Raw genomic sequence first — 23947 nt, 5'->3', positions numbered from 1 at the left:
AGAACAATGGAATAAGTCATTTATATGGGCAAATAAAGCTTCTTTATGTGCCTCACTGATAGAAACACACTATAAATTAACCACCCGATGGTATCGTTCTCCAGTTCGTCTGGCAGATTTTTTTCCAAACTATTCGGATCTATGCTGGAGACGGTGCGGACAGAGAGGCACGCTATTACATGTGTTTTGGAGCTGCCCGAGAATTAACGGGGTGTGGAAAGACCTTCTACGCCTCATCAAAACTATCACAAAAATAGAGATCCCTCTGTCACCTGATAGAGCCTTATTTCTATTGGACACAGAATCTATACCTCAGAAAATGAGGAAAATGATTCTCCACAGCTTAATGATACTCAAGCTCTTGATAGTGAGGAACTGGAAATCGCAATCCGTTCCCTCCCTGGCAGATATAACCCAGCTAATGTCAGAGCACATGTGCATGGAAAAAATCCACGCAATAAGAGAGAATAGAATCCCCAGCTTTATAGAAACATGGGATCCCTGGATTAGACACTTCCACCCACAACAAATCACACTAAACCTGAAAACATAGTCTCAAATATCTGAGGTCCGGAACACCCCCCCCCCCCCCCCAATTGATGGACATCCACTCACTTGGAACATATAAGTAGTCGAGAGCGCTTGGGCCCGGTAGGGCACAAAAGTTATACACGATGGAACTGTACGGGTAGTTACCAGAGGAGAATAATATGGAACTCCCTCCCCATTCCCTCCACCCTTCCCCCATTTCCACTTCCCCTCCTTCCCCCTAACTTGCCTTCCCCCCCCCCTTCTCTTCCCTCCCCCATGGTTTTCCAGACTATTAGACAGTTAAAATGTTTTGTTTTATAAAGAGGTCGGCATAGGACACACGTCCTCCGTAGAACATGGACCACAACCCTCTGCAATGTAAACTTGTACTCTCTACGGAATGTTCAACTTTGTATCTCTGTATTGTTATGCCTCTTTTCCTTTCAATAAAAACTGATTGAATATTAAAAAATAAAGTGGAAGCCACAGGAGCATATGTGTTGGTCTTCCTTGATGTCCATGGTCAAAAACGTGTCTTGAATATAGAAGATGCTATAGAAGCTTCTTGAGATTTGGGGAATCTTGGGCGGTGCTTTACCCTCTTTGGTACAAGAAAATCACATTATCAACACTCCCATCCTCTATTAGAGCATATAGACTGGCTTCCAAGCAAAGATTTGTCATAATTGTTAAGTCATACAACCAGCGCTTTGTTTCTCTTGGTCACGATCACGTGGGCCCCATGCTTAGTTTGTCCACACGATCATAACAGTAAATCATATAAGCGTAGAAGGGTCTTTATGTGAGCTATAAGGGGCAGGAAATTATATGAGTATAGATGCTCTGGTTTTTTTAACTCTGCTAAATTTAATTCCTAGATAATCTATAGAGGTTAGAGATGAGTGAGCACACTTGTCCGAGCTTGATGCTCGTTCGAGCATTAGGGTACTCGAGATGCTTGTTACTCGAGTCAATTACATTTCCTTCTCCGCATGCTTAGCGCAGTTTTCTAGCCAATAGACATGCAGGGAAGGCATTACCACTTCCTGCTGTGACGTGCCAGCCCTATCCCCCCTCCCACAGTAGTGAGTGGCTGGGCCGATCAGGTGACCGCTGAGTTCTTAAACTGGTCCCGCCCGCTGCTCGCCTCAGACGCATGCTGGCAGAGGTTAGGGAAAGTGCTGCTGCTGATATAAGGAAAGTGTTAAAGTAGGATCCAGTCTTCAAGAACCCCAACGGTCCTTCTTAGGGCTACTCACTCTTCACAGTGTGCATTACTGTTGTGGCTGGCTGGGAGCAGTAGTGCACCATTTTTTTTCATCTCGGGCTGTGCAGGCCATTTCAGCTATAGAGTTCTCAGTCTGCAGTGTATTATGCAGAGTTTAGGGAAAGAGCTGCTGCTGATATAGGGAAAGTGTTAGAGTATGATCCTGTCTTCAAGAACCCCAACCGTCCTTCTTAGGGCTTCATCTGACCATGTGCATAATAGTTGTAGCTTGCTGGGAGGAGTAGTGCATCAATTTTTATATTACACATCAAGGGCAGTTCCCAGTCTGTCAGTAATAGCATTCTCAGGCTGCAGTGCGGTACAATCAGCTCTCACCGTGAAATTGCTCTCTAATATTTCCCAGCCTACTGCAAACGACTTCATTTATACCATTCTGTGTCTGCAGTGCCTTAGACACAGAGTGTTGGGGCACAGCTACTTTTATAGGGGAAGTTATGTACACTATACAGTCCTGATCCTCCGTGTAAGAACCCCAAAGCTCCTTCTTAGGGCTACATCTGACCGTGTGCATTATAGTTGTGGCTTGCTGGGAGTAGTAGTGCATCAATTTTTGTATTATGCATCTAGTGCCTAGGCTGGTTCCCAACATGTCAGTAATAGCGTTCTCAAGCTTCAGTGCCGTACAACCAGCTCTCACCATGAAACTGCTCTCCAACATCTCCTAGCCTACTGCGAGGGACTTCATTTATACTGTTCTTTGTTAGCAGTGCATTTAGAGGTCTCACCTCTAAACAGTACTGTAATATTTCCTTGGCCCCTGCAAAGTATTTCAGCTCTGCCGCTGTGCAGAGCGTCTCGCAATACCCTTTCCTTGGGGGGGTTGAGATAGCCGCAGTTACCGGAACTATTCACTGGCTTTAGAGTCTTCTCCCACTCCACACAGCCTCTATTATCTACAAGTCTCTGTGAGCAGTAAATTACCCCTTGGTATCAGTGCAAGTCACCGGGTTAATTTTTTCCAGTCACAGCATAGAGCCTCCGTTATCTACAAGTCTCTGTGTGTGGTGAATTAAGCCCCAGTTGTCAGTGCTGTACAGTGGGGTAATTTACTTGGCCCCTGCTCTATTCTTAATCCGCCATGATGAGATGTAGGGGTAAGGGTCAATGACTTGGACGTGGACGTGGACACGGACGTCCAAGTGAGGGTGTGGGCACAGGCCGAGTTCCTGGGTGTGGGGAATCACAGCCGGCTGCTGCGGGATTAGGAGAGAGGCAAGTTTCTGGGGTCCCCAGCTTCATATCACAATTTACAGATCCACATGGTAGACCTTTATTACAAACAGAGCAGTGTGAGCAGGTCCTGTCGTGGATGGCAGAAAATGTGTCCAGCAATGTATCAACCACCCAGTCTTCTACGCAGTCCACTACTCCTGGTCCAGGGACTGCAACTCTGAATCCTCTGGCTGCTGCTCCTCCTTCCTCCCAGTCTCCTCACTTTATGAAAATGACATATTCTGATGAGCACGCAGACTCCCAGGAACTGTTTTCGGGTCCCTGCCATGAGTGGGAAAAACTGGTTCCTCTCTCAATTGAGGAGTTTGTCGTGACCGATGCACAACCTTTGGAAAGTTCCCGGAGTCCGGGTGATGAGGCTGGGGACTTTCAGCAACTGTCTCAAGAGCTTTTTATGGGTGAGGATGATGATGAGACACAGTTGTCTATCAGTGAGGTAGTAGTAAGGGCAGTAAGTCCGAGGGAGGAGCACACAGAGGATTCGGAGGAAGAGCCGCTGGACGATGAGGTGACTGACCCCACCTAGTTTGCTAAGCCTACTGAGTACAGAGATTCAGAGGGGGAGGTAAGTGCAGCAGCAGTACAGGTTGGAAGAGGCAGTGGGGTGGCCAGGGGGAGAGGCAGGGCCAGAGCAAAGAGTCCCCCAACTGTTTCCCAAAGCACCCCCTCGTGGCAAGCCTCCGTTCAAAGGGCTAGGTGTTAAAAGGTGTGGATGTTTTTCAGTGAGAGCACGGACGTTCAACGAACAGTGGTGTGCAACCTGTAATGCAACAAGATTAACCGGGGAGCCACCACTTCCAGTCTCACCACCACCAGCATGCGCAGGCATATGATGGCCAAACACCCCACAAGGTGGGACGAAGGCCATTCACTGCCTCCGGGTCACACCACTGCCTCTTCCCCTGTGCCCCAACCTGCCACACAGATCTAATCCCCCTCCCAGGACACAGGCACAAGCGCCTCCCGGCCTGCACCCATATCCTAACCTCCACTGTCCTCCACTCCATTAAGCAATGTCTCTCAGCGCAGCGTTCAGCTGTCGCTAACAGAAGCGTTGGAGCGCAAATACGCCGCCACCCACCCGCACGCACAAGCTTTAAACGTGCACATTGCCAAATTAATCGATCAGAAGATGCTGCCGTAGAGGCTTGTGGAAACGGAGGCTTTCCAAAACATGATGTCGGTGCCGGTCCCGCGCTACTCGGTCCGCAGTTGCCACTATTTTTCCCAGTGTGCCGTCCCAGCCCTACACCAGCACGTCTCCCGCAACATAAAACGTGCCCTCACCAACGGCGTTACTGGGAAGGTCCACTTAACCACAGACACGTGGACAAAAACGGGTGGGCAGGGCCACTATATCTCCCTGACGGCACATTGGGTGAATTTGGTGAAGGCTGGGACCGAGTCAGAGCCTGGGACTGCTCACGTCCTACCCACACTCAGAATAGCTGGTCCTACCTCGGTACTGGTATCTGCGGCGTTTTATGCCACCTCATCCAAACCCCCCCCCTCCTCCTACCTCCACCACCTCTACCTCTCAATTAAGAGGTGTGAGCACGTCACCAGCAGTCGGTAGCACGCGGCAGCACAGTGTTGGGCAAGCGTCAGCAAGCTGTGCTGAAACTAATCAGCTTAGGTGACAAGAGGCACACGGTCCCCGAGCTGTTGCAGGGTCTGACAGAGCAGACCGACCTCTGGCTTTCGCCGCTGAGCCTCCAACCGGGCATGGTCGTATGTGACAACGGCTGTAACCAGGTGGCGGCTCTGCAGCTCGGCAGCCTCACACACGTGCCATGCCTGGTCCACGTCTTCAATCTGGTGGTTCAGCGGTTTCTGAAAAACTAACCCCACTTGTCTGACCTGCTCGGCAAGGTGTGCCGTGTCTGCGCACATTTCTGCAAGTCCACCATGGACGCTGCTACCCTGAGGACCCTGCAACATCGGTTTCAGCTGCCAGAGCACTGACTGCTCTGCGACGTGCCCACACACAGGAATTCTATGCTGCACCTGTTGGCCAGGCTGTACGAGCAGTGTAGAGTAATAGTGGAATACCAGCTGCAACATGAGCGGCGAAGTGATAGTTAGCCTTAGCAATTCTTTACAGAGGAGTGGGCACAGATGGCAGATATCTGCCAGGTCCTTGGAAACTTTGAGGAGTCTACCCAGATGGTGAGCGGCGATGCTGCAATCATTAGCGTTACCATCCCACTGCTATGCCTGCTGAGAAGTTTGCTGCAAAGCATAAAGGCTGACGCTATGCGGTTGGAACAGGAGACGGGGTGTGAGAGTATGTCGCTTGATAGCCAGACCACCCTCCTGTCTATATCTCAGCGCGTTTTGGAGGAGCAGGGGGAGGAGCAGGAGGAGGGGGAAGAGACAGCTAGGTACCCTGCAGAGGGTACCCATGCTGCTTGCCTCTCATCTGTTCAGCATGTATGGGCTATGGAGGAGGAGGAGGAGGAGAAGCGTCCTGGAAGTCATCTTCCTAGTGAGAACAGCCATGTATTGCGTACTGGTACCCTGGCACACATGGCTGATTCATGTTAGGTTGCCTTTCTCGTGACCCTCGGGTTAGACGCATTCTGGCCAACACGGATTACTGGGTGTACACCCTTCTCGACCCACGGTATAAGGAGAACCTTTCCACTCTCAATTCCGAAGAGGAAAGGGGTATGAGAGTGATGCAATACCACAGGGCCCTGGTGAAAAAAGTGATGCTAAACTTCCCATCTGACAGTGCTAGTGGCAGAAGTTGCAGTTGCGAGGGCCAAGTAGCAGGGGAGGCGCAGAGATCAGGCAGCATGTTCAGCGCAGGCAGGGGAACTCTCTCCAAGGCCTTTGCCAGCTTTATGGCTCCCCAGCAAGACTACGTCATCACTCCCCAGTCAAGGCTGAGTCGAAGGGAGCACTGTAAAAAGATGGTGAGGGAGTACGTAGCCGATCGTACCACCGTCCTCCGTGATGCCTCTGCTCCATACAACTATGGGGTGTCAAAGCTGGACACGTAACACAAACTTGCGCTGTACGCCCTGGAGGTGCTGGCCTGCCCTGCGGCTAGTGTCTTGTCAGAGAGGGTGTTTAGTGCAGCTGGGAGAATAATCACGGATAAGCGTACCTGCCTGTCAACTGCCTGTGCCGACATACTTACACTCATACAGATGAACAAAGCCTGGACTTCCCCAAACTTCTCTTCTCCACCGGCAGAGAGCAGCAGAGAAAAGCATTCTCTATCACCGGAAAAAAGGGGGACTTAGCTTTGTCAATCTCTCTCGGATATTATCACTCCTCCTACTCCTCCTCCTAAAACAGCATGTCATCAGGCTGAACTGCCAATTTTTCTGCGGCCCAAAAGGCTCTGCTTATAATTTTTTACAATTTTTCAAAGTTTCAAAAGTATTGATACTTTAACAGAAACCAATTTTTTTTCACATTGCTGTCTCCAAGCTCTGTTACAAATTAAGTAACAGCAAGCTGTATCTTTAAAAAATGTTTATGGGTTTCACCTGCCCTCGCGGTTGAGCAGTTTTTCAGGGATACACTTGTACTCTTGGTACACCAATTTTTCTGGCCCTCGCCTATACTGTTATCTAACTAATTTGTCCGGCCTTAGCCTACACTCATAGTACACCAATATTTCAGGGGTTCGCCTATACTTTTGCTACAGAAATGTTACAGGGGTCTGCCTATACTTTTGCTACAGAAATGTTACTGGGGTCCGTCTATACTTTTACTACAGAAATGTTACTGGGGTCTGCCTATACTGTGGGTTCACAAAGACTTCCCATTGCAATGTTTTACCTATCTGTCACAAATACACTGACTTACTATGGCAGAAATGCGGGCTGAGGCCAAGGTCCTTGGCGGGGTGAACCCCTGCCATGCTTGGGCACTCTGATTTCTTCCTGTGTAATACCATCTTTGAGCACCGACAGCATAGGCGAGCCCAAGGAACTCAAAGACTTCCCCTTGCAGTGTTGAGGTATCTGTGTGGGGACACATTGATTTCCCATTGCTATGTAACTCTGGCCACCTTGGGTCACACAGGGTGGAGGCTGGGACCGAGCCTGACCCTGGACCCGCTCATATACTTCCCACACAGACTATTGCAGGTCCTACCTCGGTCATGGTTTCTTGGCCTTGTAATTCCACCTCCTCCTCCTGCTTGGTGTCAGGGGATCAGCACTGGGCATCATGTATTTTCTCTCGTGTTACCACAGTTATCTGAAACACTGTTTTGGGCCAAACGAAAGGAGCGTTACTGCATTAATGAGACGTTCACAGCTGTACTAGCATTGGAGTTCGCTTTATGCCCACGATTGCTCAGGGTGTGGGCAGAGGACAAAGTCCTCGGGGAAATGCAACTGCGCCATGTTTGGCCCGTGGAACTTCTTCCTGGTTAATCCAGTCCTTAGCAACCGCAACTAATTTAATGAGACGTTCACAGCTGTACTAGCATCGGAGTCCGCTTCATGCCCACGATTGCTGAGGGTGCGGGTAGAGGCCTATGTCCTTGGGGAAATGCAACTGCGCTAGGTTTGGCCCGTGGAACTTCTTTTTGGTTCATCCAGTCTTTGGAGCGATGAAAGCAACCGTAACCAATGTAAATGAGAAGTTCACAGCTGTACTAACAACAGAGTCCGCTTTATGCCAATGATTGCGGAGGGTGTGTGCAGAGGTCCTCAGCAGAGTGAAAGTCTGCCATGTTTGGGCACTGTAATTGCTTCATGTTTAATACTTTCCTTGGGTTCCTTTGGCTCGCCTATGCTGTGGGTGTAGAAAGACTTCCCATAGCGGTATTTTACCTGTCTGGCACAAATACACTTACTGACTTGGGTAGGTTGCAGAGTGCAGATGGCTTTCCCATTGCGTTGTTCAGCTATCTGACACCTACACAGAATGAATAGTGTGGGGACACATGGATTTCCCACTGCTATGCAACCCGCGGCACTTTGAGTCACACAAGGTGGAGGCTGGGACCGTGCTTCCCACACAGAGTATTGCTGCATTGTGGAGATGTGTAGAAGTGCTGGCACCTGAGTCCCCTTTATGCCCACGTTTGCGACTCCTGACAATTTTGTGATGGAGGTGGCAGAGAATTGGAATGATGATCGTACATCAATTTCTCATCAATTCTCAACAGCATTGTGGGCATCGCCCGCACTTTCAAAGAGGGTCGCTGCCTATCCCTGCCAACCCTCTGCAGTGTGTGCCTCCGATTCTTCCTCATCCAGCACACGCTTATAAATAGACATGAGGGTGGTGTGGATATGAAGCAAGCATGTGGCATGAGGGCAGCTGAACGCTGCGCAGGGAAATTTTTGTGTGCGCTCTGGATGTAGGATCATGCGGGGGGGGGGGGGGGTGGACAGCAATGCCAGCATGTAACGCAGGAGAAGAGGCAGCGGGGTCACCCGCAGGCAGTGATTGTCCTTGGTTGCAGGTAGTGTGGGGCTTAGCTAAGGCGTGCCTTGCTAATGAGGGTTTATCCAAAGTAAATTGCTAAGGGGGTGATGCCAGACTCTTGCCCCCATTTTGGCTTAATAGTGGGACCTGGGAGCCTCAGATGCAGCCATGCATGCAGCCCCTGCCCTTCCCTATCCGTTTCTGTGGTGTTTCCATGCCTTTCTAATGTTTTCTGGTGTTTGACAAGTCATCAGCTACGCAGAGCATCGGTCCCATACAAAAATGCTCGAGTCGCCCATTGACTTCAATGGGGTTCGTTACTTGAAACAAGCTTTTGAGCATTATGAAAAGTTCGACTCGAGCAACAAGCACCTGAGCATTTTGGTGCTCGCTCATCTCTAGTGGCTATATTTTTCTCCACCATACAAAAAAAAAACGCCACCAGAATCCCTAAGGGGGATCACGTTTTTTTTTTGTTTTTTTTAATATAGGATTGTATTATTATTAGAGATGAGCGAGCACCAAAATGCTCGGGTGCTCGTTACTCGAGATGAACTTTTTGCGATGCTCGAGGGTTCGTTTCGAGTAACAAACCCCATTGAAGTCAATGGGCGACCAGAGCATTTTTGTATATCGCCGATGCTCGCTAAGGTTTACGTTTGTGAAAATCTGGGCAATTCAAGAAAGTGATGGGAACGACACAGCAACGGATAGGGCAGGCGAGGGGCTACATGTTGGGCTGCATCTCAAGTTCCCAGGTCCCACTATTAAGCCACAATACCGGCAAGAGTGGGCCCCTCCCCCCCGCACTGTCAGCATAAAGATCGTTCTTCTCTGCCACAGCAGTAACAGCTGTGGCAGAGAAGAACGATGTTAGCCCATTGAATTCAATGGAGCCGGCAATACAGCAGGTTCCACTGAAAGCGATGGGCTGCCGGCGATCGCGGGATGCATTGTCGGGAAGGGCTTAAATATATAAGCCCTTCCCTGAAATTCATCCAGAAATGTGTTACAATAAAAATCATTACTCACTTCTCCTGGCGTTCTGCGGTGCTCCTGCAGGCTGTCGCTCCCTCCTGGTCCCCGGCAGAGCATTGCTTTCTCTACGAAGAGCTTGAAATCCCCGCCTCAAGAAACTCACGTGCCTTCAGCCAATCACAGCCATTCAATGACATCATTGTCATTGGCTCTGACTCACACCCCCTTCACACCCACTGCAGGACGGTCGCGCGGAACTCCGGCTGCCGGGAGCAGGTCAGTATATATATATATATATTTTAGTTTAACACTTTTCTGGATGAATTGCATGGAAGGGCTTATATATTTAAGCCCTTCCCGACAATTCATCCCGCGCACGCCGGCAGCCCATTGGTTTCAATGGAGTCGGCTGTATTGCCGGCTCCATTGAATTCAATGGACAAACATCGTTCTTCTCTGCCACAGCTGTTACAGCTGTGGCAGAGAAGAATCATTTGTTTTCTATATGTTCTCAATGGGGTCGGCGCTGCTGCCGCCGGCCCCATTGAGCGCATATAGAGAAGAGAACAGAAATCGCAGATCGCACATAGGTGCGATCTGTGATTTCTATGGCCTAAGAAGGACCGTTGGGGTTCTTGAAGCCTAAAATAACTCCTAACGCTCTCCCTATAGCAGCAGCACCAGCAGCAGCACTTTCCCTGATTTATGTCAAAAGGCATCTGTGGCGAGCCGCGGGCCGGCAGATTTTAATACTCGGGTGACACCTGATCTCGCCAGCCACTCACTGCAGTGGGGTGGTATAGGGCTTGAACGTCGCAGGGGGAAGTTGTAATGCCTTCCCTATCTTTCTATTGGCCAGAAAAGCGCGCAAATTTCTCAGGGAAGAAAATTAAAGTAACTCGAACATCGCGTGGTACTCGTCTCGAGTAACAAGCATCTCGAACACCCTAATACTCGAACGATTATCAAGCTCGGACGAGTATGTTCGCTCATCTCTAATTATTATATTACATTACTTTATAGTATGTATTGTATAACTGTGTCCTATAACAGTGCATAATGCTTTACTGTATGCTTTTTTTTTTACAGTTTTTTCTTTTTCTCTCTCTTTGCTCTTTTACCTACTTTTTATGCACTATAATTTTTTTAAACGAAGACTGGAACCACGATGGAGCATCTGTTTAGTGACTAACACAGAGTGGAGGCATCGGTGTAGTGACTGGCACCGCGATGGATCATCAGTGTAGTGACTAACACAGAGTGGAAGCATCAGTGTAGTGACTGGCACGGGGTGGAGGCATCAGTGTAGTGACTGGCACCACGATGGAGCATCAGTGTAGTGACTAACACAGAGTGGAAGCATCAGTGTAGTGACTGGCACGGGGTGGAGGCATCAGTGTAGTGACTGGCACCACGATGGAGCATCAGTGTAGTGACTAACACAGAGTGGAAGCATCAGTGTAGTGACTGGCACAGGATGGAGGCATTAGTGTAGTGACTGGCACAGGGTGGAGGCATTAGTGTAGTGACTGGCACAGGATGGGAGCATCAGTGTAGTGACTGGCACCGCAATGGAGCATCAGTGTAGTGACTGGTACAGGATGGCAGCATCAGCGTAGTGACTGGCACAGGGTGCGTATTGTACTATGTACTGCATATGTTGTTTGGGACACATACACTGTAAGTGAGCCCTCATGGCCGCACTGACAGCACACCATCCTGTACCATGAAGTTCCAAGCGCATCTAATGTAATCAACACAACATTGCTGATAGCAGTATGTACACCCAGGTTACACCTCCCATGACCCCTCCTCCTTGGTTCTGTGGGAGTAGAGGAGAAGGGAAGAGTTTTGTTGCGCACACTTTTGGGCAATGCATCCCATGACTTCACCATGCTCATCAAAGGAGTGGTGTTTATGTAGTGGCCCAGAACAACATGGCTCCATTCATAGAAATGCATGCTATATGTAGTCTGTATTGACTTGTATATTGTCTTTGAGTGTGATATGATTCAGCAAAATGTTTATTGCTGTTTGCAGGAATGAAAGGGTTAATGTCTGCAAATGAGCTGTCTATATCTGCAAATGTATCGTTTTGTGTTTTGAGTTTGAGTCACCTGACTATGCTTTATATTAATGTTTGCAGAATGTGAGTGAGTTAGTCTTTCCGTTCCCCTCTCTGCTCCGTAAAAGTTATCACTGTGTGTGGACTGTTTTATTTACAACATTGTCTGTATTCCCCACAGTGGATGGAACGGTGGCATCACATATGACATTGGACTTGGGGTAAACCTCAGTTGAGTTACCACCCATTTAATAGCCCGCCCTCGGTTCCTTGGTCGGGTCCCCTTGCTACCCTCAGGGTGGGAGATGGTAGAGCCTCGTGACAAGGCCCATACTCTACCACGCCATCTCCTAGGCTGATGGCCCGCTCCTCGGACACTGTATTTACAATTTTAAAGTATGGGATTGCGTGCTGTCAGTGCAGTCATGCCCCCCTTCCCTCCATTCTGCTGGTGTATTTGTCAAAAAATAAAAAAATAAACCAGGGGCCATTATTACTTGGAGAGGGAATCAGGTCAGACGCACTACTGTTAGGGTACATTCACACATATCATGTTTTGATACAGACCTACACCGAAATCGGCATCAAAAACCTCCGTTTGCCCGGGTGTCTTTACATGGGGTGCAAAATGCTGCTGAATATCTGCAACAAATTCTGCAACATTTCTGCATCCAAAACAGTCTTCTTCAATGAGGATTTTGACTTGAAATCAGCTGCGCACGTAACTTTTATTGGAAATACATTTCTGGTATACTGTCATTACATGTGATATGAGTTCAGGTGGTCATGAAGCATCACATATTTCTGTTTTCCCATCATAGAGAGAGCCAAGAATATTTAAACTTTTTTACTGGAAGAGCAGATTGGATGCAGCGTGTGACAGTAAGCTCCGGGCGGTTTACCTTCTTCCTGATCATAAGACTTTCTGACGTGTGGCTGAGGGAATTATATATGTGCCATCTATAGACAGCATTCTTCAGTCTCCCTGTATCTTCCTGCAGGCTTGCTGTAAACGTTCGAGTCGTGGCCATATCTTTCATCGCTGCAGAAATGGCACAACATCGGATTATGACCATCCTGCTGTTTGTGTGCCTATCGCTCTGCTTTGAGGTCGCACAGTCTGAATTGAAGGTAAAGTAAATTCTTTATATCAGATTTTGTATTTTACACATTGTATATTAGCAGTTATATAGAGAGTTCAGGCTTCTATATTTAGATTCTCTCTGTGTTAACAATAGGGAACATTTATTACAAAAAGCTGAGCAAAAATATTATATATACACCCCAACAGAGGCTGGAGAAGCATTTCTACAGCCTCCTGCACACTGGCGAGAGCGATATCGGACTGTGAATCAAGTCTTGATATCGCTCTCACAAACCTTCTGAAACTCATGGATGCATGGAAACTAGAGATGAGCGAGCGTACTCGTCCGAGCTTGATACTCGTTCGAGTATTAGGGTGTTCGAGATGCTCGTTACTCGTAACGAGTACCACGCGATGTTTGGGTTACTTTCATTTTTTTCCCTGAGAAATTTGCGCGCTTTTCTGGCCAATAGAAAGACAGGGAAGGCACTACAACTTCCCCCTGCGACGTTCAAGCCCTGAGTATATATATATTTTTTTAGTTTAACACTTTTCTGGATGAATTGCAGGGAAGGGCTTATATATTTAAGCCCTTCCCGACAATTCATCCCACACTCGCCCGCAGCGCATTGCTTTCAATGGAGCGGGCTGTATTGCCGGCTCCATTGAATGCAATGCGCTGGACAGCTCCGGCCCGAGAAAGCAATGCTCTGCCGGGGACCAGGAGGGAGCGACAGCCTGCAGGAGCACCGCAGAACCCCCGGTGAAGTGAGTAATGATTTTTATTCTTTGCTCCGCTGTATTCCCGGCGTATAAGGTGACAGTTGGGGGGTCGTCTTATACGCCCCGTCGCCTTATATGCCGGTATATATTTTTATTGTAACACATTTCTGGATGAATTGCAGGGAAGGGCTTATATATTTAAGCCCTTCCCGACAATTCATCCCGCGATCGCCGGCAGCCCATCGCTTTCAGTGGAACCTGCTGTATTGCCGGCTCCATTGAATTCAATGGGCTAACATCGTTCTTCTCTGCCACAGCTGTTACTGCTGTGGCAGAGGAGAACGATCTTTATGCTGACAGTGCGGGGGGGGGGCACTCTTGCCGCTATTGTGGCTTAATAGTGGGACCTGAAAACTTGAGATGCAGCCCAACATGTAGCCCCTCGCCTGCCCTATCCGTTGCTGTGTCGTTCCCATCACTTTCTTGAATTGCCCCGATTTTCACAAATGAAAACCTTAGCGAGCATCGGCGATATACAAAAATGCTCGGGTCGCCCATTGACTTCAATGGGGTTCGTTACTCGAAACGAACCCTTGAGCATCGCGAAAAGTTCGTCCCGAGTAACGAGCACCCGAGCATTTTGGTGCTCGCTCATCTCTAATGGAAACAGCATTGCATTCCTGCAGGGCTGAATGAATCCCCCAAAGCAAGAAGAGAGAGGGAGGCAGACCTGCAGAGGATCTTCTACAGATCTCATATTTGGAGATATAGGGTTGTAGGGCTAGAAGGCTTCCGAGATAGCGGGGATGAGAAGGGGTGGGGCTAGATTCCTTATTCCTGCCCATCTCTTGGCTAGAGAGGAATCACTATAAAATCCCCATCTAGCCCAGCCCTCTCTCACCCCTGCTCTCATGAATGCTCTGGGATGATCTCTAGGAAATCCTTTGTAGCTCCACCCCCTCTCTGTTCTCTTTATCGGGGATTCATTCAGCCCCGCTGGAATACAAGGCTGTTCCACGATCTTCTCCCAATGATTTCAATGCGGCCGGCGCTACAGCTGTCAGCCCCATTGAAAACAATGGGTGATATCGCTAAGAGAAAGAACATGCTGCGATTTGTTTTCTGCATAGCACCGCAACGCAGGTAAACATGAATGACGTGAATGAACACATTCAAAAGAATGGGTTTCATATTTGTGCAAGATTTGTTTGTCTCACAACGCACAAATCTCGCGCGATTTCATCACCAGTGTGAGGCCCCCTAAATGGGGCAGATTCCTATATTTGCAGCTCTGTTGCATTTCATTTACTAATATGGTGCCACTAGGAAACATGTTTTGATGGCTGAGTGGTAGATGACAGCACAGAGGACAAATAATGCTTAGTATATTACATTTATATATCTTTGTACAGTCGATTGGACTCCGTGGCCATGTGGCTAATCATGCTGGTGGTATCATGTCTAATGAGCGCTTCCCCGACACTCATAGGAAGCAATCACTAATGAAAAAAGATGCACTTGGGTGGATTTGCCACAGATTTCCAATGTTAACGTTCCACACAGAAAATAAGCAACATTTACAGTAGCAGTAGAGAAGGTGAGATTTGCACTCTTTGCACATCTCATCTGCATGCGTTGGAAAAAAATTGCACAAAACCCGTGCGGACATTGTCATGCAGGGCAGAATTTTAAATCCATGGAATGACAATTAAAGCACTGGATATGCTACAGAATCCACCTCTAATAATGAATTCCACACCAAAATCCACGTTAAAATCTGCATCAAATTTCTTACCAAATGGTGCAGTTTTGGTATGGATTTTCTGCTGTGGAATACCCGCTGCGGATGTTCCCCAGCAAATCTTACCCATGTGGACATAGACTTACTGTAGAAGGGAATGGTACATTGAGGGGAGTGTAAGCGCAGCAGCGGTCCTGAGGAGAGGGAGAAACTATAAGCAAGTCTGCCGGGGCTTCAGAGGAGTTGTGCTGCAGAGTCGGGCAGGGCCTCCTAGGTGATCTATTGTTTTGTTGTTTTTTTTACCGCAGCTAGGGCTGCTCGCTGGGGAGTGCGGGCACACAGCCTTCTGAAAAGTAATTTGCTGCCTTTAATTATTGACTTATATATGTCCAAGCATGACATGAAAAAGGCACACTTCTACTGCACCTCTGGGATGAGCACCAGCTGCTCCGCTGTTGGGCTCTGCCTCGCTCATTGTGCTGAACAATGTATTTTTCATGAAGTCTACCTGCAGGGGGCACTGCTGATCTCCTAGGGAGGGCAGGCATGTGGCAACAAGATCAGCAGGAAGTCCAGGGTGCTGCATACATCCAGGGAAATCTTTTATAAAAGCTCCCTTCAAAGAAACTTCAGTGACATGCAGTAGATTCTTCATGGAATCCGGGAGGTCGCTCCTCCTTCTGGGAACCTTAAGGACATTCCGGGTGACAAGTATGAATCGCCTTTACTTCCTCCTGTGACATAAATGTGAAACCTTATAAACAAATTCATTAAACATTTATTTCCTGTGTTTTACATCTAGAAGGATGAAGATCCATGTATATACAGTGATGATTGTGAGAGTCGGTGTTGTCACAGGGATTCCCCTAATGGCTCTGGGAAATGTGTCCAAAAATCATCGCCAAGTGTGAGATGTTACGGCCCGGTGAGTACCTGTAAGCTGCTGTTGTACTGGTTTCTCTCCCATGCACTCAGTATAAGGGCTCATTTTCACGGACGTATGCGTAAAATGTGTGAGCCGGGGTATCGCTGTGTATATGGTATTCACTACGTGCGGGTAAGATAGGGCAGGCCCATCTTTTCCCAAAAGTACAAATTACAGCCGGGAAAAGAGGTGGTGAAAATGAAACCACTGAATCCCATCGAGATCCGTGGTTTTGTTTTGTCCCGTTATATGGCTGTGATTATCACGGCAGTAAAAAGGGACAAAACCGCAATCATCTGAATCCGCCCTAAAATAGAACATGCTGCGTCTTCTTTACGCACGTATTATACACAATGAAAAACACCAGTGTGAGTGGGACATGCGAAAATCAACGTATTTGAATTGCTACGATGCACCGCGTATAATGCTGCGTAATACGCAATTCAAATACGGTCGTGTGAATGAGCCCTAATTTCTTGTTACGATGGGCTTTGAACTGACAGATCCGTGTCATCCTTCCAATGTGAAACTGCATGAGTGAGAATTCCCACTAGATGACCTGCAGCTCGGATTGGCAGAGCATTCAATACAATCCTAAAGTAATGCTGATTTAGCTGCAGATTTGGGTGCGGAATCTGTGCCCAATTGTGCAAGTATATTTTACAATGTGAACGAGGCCTAATAGCCCTCTGTCTCTAAGTATTTTCATTTCTTATCTATATATATAAAATTGAATGTATGCGTGTGTGTCTGTCTGTCTGTTTGTCCTTTATGTGCTACTACACCATTCATCCGATCGCCATGAAACTTTGGGAAGTTGTTGAGTACATTCCTGGGAAGATTGTAGGAATAGTACAACTATCCTACGATAAATGGCACGCGTGCAAGCGTAGTCGACAGTTATGCCCCCACGTAGATCGTTTGATTTCCATCACTGCCACTAATTCTCTCACTTTGCGATGTCGTAGAAACATGAAATTTGGCACGAGCATTGATTATGTCATAAATAGGAAGAGTTAATGAGTCCCAACTGATTATTCAATTCTAAGCGCCAAAGAATTAGCGTCTAAATTTTACGTACGGAATCTAATTCTCTCACTTCCCAATGTCATAGAAACTTGAAATTTCGCATGAGCCATGATTATGTCATAAATAGGAAAAGGTAATGAGTCGCAACTCCATTATTCAATTCTAAGCGCCAAAGAATTAGCGTCCAAATTTTACGTACGGAATCTAATTTTCCCACCTCCCAATGTCATAGAAACTTGAAATTTGGCATGAGCATTGATTATGTCATAAATAGGAAAAGTTTAAGGGTCCCAACTCAATTATTCAATTCTAAGCGCAAAAGAATTAGCGTCCAAATTGTACGTACGGAATCTAATTTTCTCACTTCCCAATGTCATAGAAACTTGAAATTTGGCACGGGCCATGATTATGTCATAAATAGGAAAAAGTAATGAGTCCCAACCCGATTATTCAATTCTAAGCGCCAAAGAACTAGCGTCCAAATTTTACGTACGGAATCTAATTCTCTCACTTCCCAATGTCATAGAAACTTGAAATTTGGCACGAGCATTGACTATGTCATAAATAGAAAAAGCTAATAGGTCCCAACTCGATTATTCTATTCTAAGCGCAAAAGAATTAGCGTCCAAATTTTACGCGCGGAATTTAATTTTCTCACTTCCCAATGTCATAGAAACTTGAAATTTGGCACAAGCATGGATTATGTCATAAATAGGAAAAGCTAATGGGTCCCAACTCGATTATTCAATTCTAAGCGCCAAAGAATTAGCGTCCAAATTTTACGTACGGAATCTAATTTTCTCACTTCCCAATGTAATTCAGCACGAGCATTGATTATATCATAAATAGGAAAAGTTAATGGGTCCCAACTCGATTATTCAATTCTAAGCACCAAAGAATTAGCATCCAAATTTTACGTATGGAATTTAATTCTCTCACTTCCTGATGTCATCTATATATATAAAAATGAATGTATGTCTGTCTGTCTGTCCTTTATGCATTACTACCCTAGATATATAAAAACGAATGTATGTATGTATGTCTGTCTTTGCAGCAACGCGCGACGGGTAAGCTAGTACAATATAAAACCCGGGACATCTTATATGAGAACTATACATGGAGGGGTTGGTATTTTATTCCTCTAAGGGCTCACACCCACTGGCGATGCGAGAGTGAGTGAAAACACATGATAATGAAACCAATGATTTTCAATGGTTTCATTTTCATTAGTGATGTTTTCACACTAACCTCGCATCACAAAGAAGAATGTGCAATATCACCCATTATTTTCAATGGGGCCGGCAGCAGCAGTGCTGGTCCCACTGAAATCAATAGAAGATCACAAAGCAGGCTAGGAATTCCTCCCGAGAGAGAAGTGAAAGGGGGTGGAGCTACAGGAGGATCTGTGACATATCTCCCCATATTTGGAGAGATAGGGGGCAGAGCTAGTGGGTTTCCCTAGAGGGGTGGGGCTTGAGAGGGGCGGGACTAGATGGGATATAGTAATCTCTCTCAAGCCAAGTGAGGGGGCGGGGCTAGCGGGTTCCAGAAGGGTCCTACAAAAGCACTATTACTAAATTTATGTAGATTTGAAATTCACGTAGTGCATGCAAGGCTTAAGTACGGGTTAATCTGCCCTGAAACAGATCTAAATGTAATCTGCCTGGCAACCAGCTATTTATCACTGGCTGCTGGCAGTCTGAGCTCTAATTGACTGTCTGTCTGGAGAGTTGAACAATTTGATTGCCTATCTGATGGTGGGGTGACAGTTGAGAAGCAGGGATTGATTTGAAGTAGCAACAGAGCCCGCGCAGGAAGACGTGAAAGGAAGGCCTTATGCCCATAGCTGACAACGAGATTCACGAAGGCGATTGCGGGATGCCAATAGGTAATCATGGCAGCCAGAGACTTAGAAAGGCCTGCAAGCGGGCTACCATTGTGTGATTTTTAGACTGATCCTTCAGCATCGCCTAATAGATGGCTTTGCAGTTTTAGATGCATGTGGAATAATTCTTTGTCGTATTGAGCACCAAAGATCACATTGTGTGTCTAAATAAATAACAGAATAAATCTTAACATATAATAACAGTATTTTAGGATGAAAATGACTTGTGTCCATCCAGTTCAGCCTATTAACCCCCAGTGTTGATCCAGAGAAAAGCAAGAAAACAATTTTCTTCACTTTTCTCAAACTCCAAGACAGGCAATCAGAACAACTCCCAAATTACTGATCCTTCTAAAGTTATTAGTAATTATAACATGTAAAAGTACATCCACGAAAGGTGGCTAGGCGCTGCTTGTACTCTTCTATTGAGCTTTCTTTCACCATATCCTCAGGAAGAGCGTTCCATAGTCTCACTGCTCTTACAGTAAAGAACCCCCTTCTATATCGGTGTAGAAACTTCCTTTCCTCTAGACACAGTGGATGTCCTCTTGTTACAGTCCCAGTCCTGGGTGTAAGCAGTTGGGAGAGATCTCTGTGTTGTTCCCTGATATATTTATACATAGTTATTAGATTGCCCCTCAGCCGTCTTTTTTTTAACTAAATTACTCCAATTTTGATAACATCTCTGGGTATTGTAGTCCACCCATTTCATTTATTAAATTCAGCTGCCCACCTCTGAATCCCTCAAGCTCTGATATATATTTTGATTATCGGCGTCTAGAACTGTACACTTTTCCATGTGCGGTCTGACCAGTGTCTTCTCTGGTGTTAATTACTTTACAGACTTTTGTATCATCTGCAAATATTAATATTTTACTGTTCAATTTTTCTATCAAGTCATTAATAAATATATTAAAAAGAATAGGACCCAAAACCAACCCCTGTGGTTACCCACTATTAATGGTGACCCAATCAGAATATGTACCATTTATAATTCCCGTCTGCCTTCTATCACTGAGCCAGTTACTTACTGGCTTACTACATTCTGACCCAAACCAAGCATTCTTATTTTATATATCAACCTTTATTGTGCCACATTATACAAGATCCAATGACTCTCCCTAAAGTAATATAGAACTTACCTCCCCATAGAAGCTGATCAGTTTGGTGTGACAGGAATGATCCCTCATAAACCCGTGCTGATATGGAGTTATACAGTTATTTTCCTAGAGGCACTCCAGGATAGCATCTCTTAGAAACCCTTCAAACATTTTACTCACAATAGAAGTTTGACTTACCAGCCTGTAGTTTCCAAGTTTGCTTTCTGACTTCCATTTTTAATATTGGCACCACTTTTGCGATGGGCCAATCCAGTGGCACAGACCCTGTCACTATAGAGTCCTTAAATATAACAAACAATGGTTTGTATATCTCACTAATTAATTCCATAGAAGTTGGAGGTGTATGCCATTGGGACCTAGCAATTTGTAATCTTTTTTTAATAATCTTATTTTATTGAGAGTCAGAAAATAAAAATGCAGGTTACATATGTTCATATTGTAAGAATTAAGAAAGTGAAATGAAAAAGGAACACACAGACCCTAAACAAGGTTGATACTTTAACCCCTTGTAGACATGAAATTGTGAGTATTTTTGTATTATCTAAGCATACAAGGGGTCGTAACTTTCCTGCGTTAAATATCCTTTGAGTATAAGATGAACAAAAATTATTACTAGAGATATGCGAACACCAAAATGTTCGGGTGCTCGTTATTCGGAACGAACTTCCCGCGATGCTCGAGGGTTCGTTTCGAACAACGAACCCCATTGAAGTCAATGGGCGACCAGAGCATTTTTGTATTTCGCCGATGCTCGCTAAGGTTTTCATGTGTGAAAATCTGGGCAATTCAAGAAAGTGATGGGAATGACACAGAAACGGATAGGGCAGGCGAGGGGCTACATGTTGGGCTGCATCTCAAGTTCACAGGTCCCACTATTAAGCCACAATACCGGCAAGAGTGGGCCCCCCCCCCTCCCAACAACTTTTACTTCTGAAAAGCCCTCATTAGCATGGCATACCTTTGCTAAGCACCACACTAGCTACAACAAAGCACAATCACTGCCTGGATGACACTCCGCTGCCACTTCTCCTGGGTGACATGCTGACCAACCGCCCCCCCTCCCCCCACAGCGCACACCAAAGTGTCCCTGCGCAGCCTTCAGCTGCCCTCATGCCACGCCACACTCATGTCTATTTAGAAGTGCGTCTGCCACGACGAGGGACCGCAGGCACACACTGCACAGGGTTGGCACGGCTAGGTAGCGACCCTCTTTAATAGGGGCGGGGCGATAGCCCACAATGCTGTACAGAAGCAATGAGAAATATAATCCTGTGCCACCGCCATCAGGAGCTGCACACCTGGGCATAGCAATGGGGAACCTATGTGCCACACACTATTCATTCTGTCAAGGTGTCTGCATGCCCCAGTCAGACTGGTAATATGCACCTTAACAGTAACCGCGTTGGTGGTAATGTGGTGGTGACTGCGGACCTAGTAGCACGGTTGTATTTTGTTGGTTTTCGGAATGTGGCCAGAATTAAGTAGGCCGTGGCGGGGGGATGGTGGGGGGGCTCTCTTGTAGTGTCGGTAAAGGTGAAATTCTTGGACTGCCACCAGACGAACCAATGCAAAGGCATTTGCCAACAATGTTTTCCCTGTTGGAGGAGGAGGGGGATGTTTTTGAGGCACTACGTGTCCTCTCCACGTGTCCGTGGTTATATGCACCTTAACAGTAACCGCGTTGGTGGTAATGTGGTGGTGACTGCGGACCTAGTAGCACGGTTGTATTTTGTTGGTTTTCGGAATGTGGCCAGGATTAAGTGGGCCGTGGCGGGGAGATGGTGGGGGGGGCTCTCTTGTAGTGTCGGTAAAGGTGAAATTCTTGGACTGCCACCAGACGAACCAATGCAAAGGCATTTGCCAACAATGTTTTCCCTGTTGGAGGAGGAAGGGGATGTTTTTGAGGCACTACGTGTCCTCTCCACGTGTGCGTTCCATGTCAGCAATAGTAGCACTCAAGACAGGCCCCAGTAACAATTCTGAAGCAGCAGTATAGCGGGAGCGCAGTCTTCGTTCCATGTAAGCAATAGTAGCACTCAAGACAGGCCCCAGTAACAATTCTGAAGCAGCAGTATAGCGGGAGCGCAGTCTTCGTTCCATGTAAGCAATAGTAGCACTCAAGACAGGCCCCAGTAACAATTCTGAAGCAGCAGTATAGCGGGAGCGCAGTCTTCGTTCCATGTAAGCAATAGTAGCACTCAAGACAGGCCCCAGTAACAATTCCGAAGCAGCAGTATAGCGGGAGCGCAGTCTTAGTTCCATTTCAGTAGCCTTAGTATAGCCAAGGCACAAGTGACATTTATGTAGCTAAAGTGTAGGCCAACCCCACACACCTTTCTGTACCATGAGTGCAGGCGAAGAACATAGAAATTACTATGATTACACTGTAGGTGAGGGCCCCAAAAAATTGGTGTACCAACAGTACTAATGTACCTCAGTAAAAATTGGCCATGCCCAACCAAGATGGCAGGTGAATCGCTTTGGTTAATGTGGCTTAAGTGGTAACTAGGCCTGGAGGCAGCCCAGTGTAACGAAAAATTGGTTGAAGTTAAAGTTCCAACGCTTTTAAGCGAATTGAAACTTATAAAAATTGTTCTGAAAAATTATTTGAGTGAGCCTTGTGGCCCTAAGAAAAATTGCCCGTTCAGCGTGATTACGTGAGGTTTCACGAGGAGGAGCAGGAGGAGGAGGAGGAGGAATATTAGACACAGATTGATGAAGCAGAAATGTCCCCGTTTTGGATGGTGAGAGAGAACGTAGCTTCCATCCGTGGGTGCAGCCTACGTATTGCTTACGTATCGCTGCTGTCCGTTGGTGGAGAACAGAAGTCTGGGGAAATCCAGCCTTTGTTCATCTTGATGAGTGTTAGCCTGTCGGCACTGTCGGTTGACAAGCGGCTACGCTTATCTGTGATGATTCCCCCAGCCGCACTAAACACCCTTTCCGACAAGACGCTAGCCGCAGGACAAGCAAGCACCTCAAGGGCTAGTTCAGGCCACGTGTCCAGCTTCGACACCCAGTAGTTGTAGGGGGCAGAGGCGTCACCAAGGATGGTCGTGCGATCCGCTACGTACTCCCTCACCATCCTTTTACAGTGCTCCCGCCGACTCAGCCGTGACTGGGGAGCGGTGACACAGTCTTGGTGGGGAGCCATAAAGCTGGCCAGGCCCTTAAAGACTGTTGCACTGCCTGGGATGTACATGCTGCTCGATCTACGCACATCCCCTGCTACCTTGCCCTCGGTACTGCGCCTTCTGCCACTAGCGCTGTCGGCTGGGAATTTTACCATCAGCTTGTCCGCAAGGGTCCTGTGGTATAGCAACACTCTCGAACCCCTTTCCTCTTCGGGAATCAGAGTGGGCAGGTTCTCCTTATACCGTGGATCGAGCAGTGTGTACACCCAGTAATCCGTCGTGGCCAGAATGCGTGCAACGCGAGGGTCACGAGAAAGGCATCCTAACATGAAGTCAGCCATGTGTGCCAGGGTACCTGTACGCAACACATGGCTGTCTTCACTAGGAAGATCACTATCAGGATCCTCCTCCTCCTCCTCCTCCTCAGGCCATACACGCTGAAAGGATGACAGGCAATCAGCCGGTGTACCGTCAGCAGCGGGCCAAGCTGTCTCTTCCCCCTCCTCCTCATCCTCCTCATGCTCCTCCTCCTCCTCCTCTACGCGCTGAGAAATAGACAGGAGGGTGCCCTGACTATCCAGCGGCATACTGTCTTCCCCCGCCCCCGTTTCCGAGCGCAAAGCAGCTGCCTTTATGGTTTGCAGGGAATTTCTCAAGATGCATAGCAGAGGAATGGTGACGCTAATGATTGTAGCATCGCCGCTCACCACCTGGGTAGACTCCTCAAAATTACCAAGGACATGGCAGATGTCTGCCAACCAGGCCCACTCTTCTGAAAGGAATTGAGGAGGCTGACTCCCACTGCGC

General features: G+C 47.1%; 1 protein-coding gene across 3 annotated transcripts in view; it reads left to right on the top strand.

The window, feature by feature from the left end:
* Positions 1-12498: 12498 nt before the first annotated feature.
* LOC136588589 (keratin-associated protein 10-4-like) overlaps positions 12499-23947 on the top strand; it is an 820730-nt gene continuing 809281 nt past the window's right edge. For all 3 annotated transcript variants that reach the window (XM_066587950.1, XM_066587958.1, XM_066587943.1), the window contains exons 1-2: positions 12499-12629; positions 15849-15971. In XM_066587950.1, coding sequence (XP_066444047.1) covers positions 12549-12629; positions 15849-15971 — 204 coding nt within the window. In that variant the 5' untranslated portion in view covers positions 12499-12548. The remainder of the gene's footprint in view (positions 12630-15848; positions 15972-23947) is intronic.

Source organism: Eleutherodactylus coqui, chromosome 1 (assembly GCF_035609145.1).
Source record: "Eleutherodactylus coqui strain aEleCoq1 chromosome 1, aEleCoq1.hap1, whole genome shotgun sequence".
NCBI classification, from domain to species: domain Eukaryota; kingdom Metazoa; phylum Chordata; class Amphibia; order Anura; family Eleutherodactylidae; genus Eleutherodactylus; species Eleutherodactylus coqui.
This window is presented reverse-complemented; position numbering and strand designations above follow the sequence as displayed.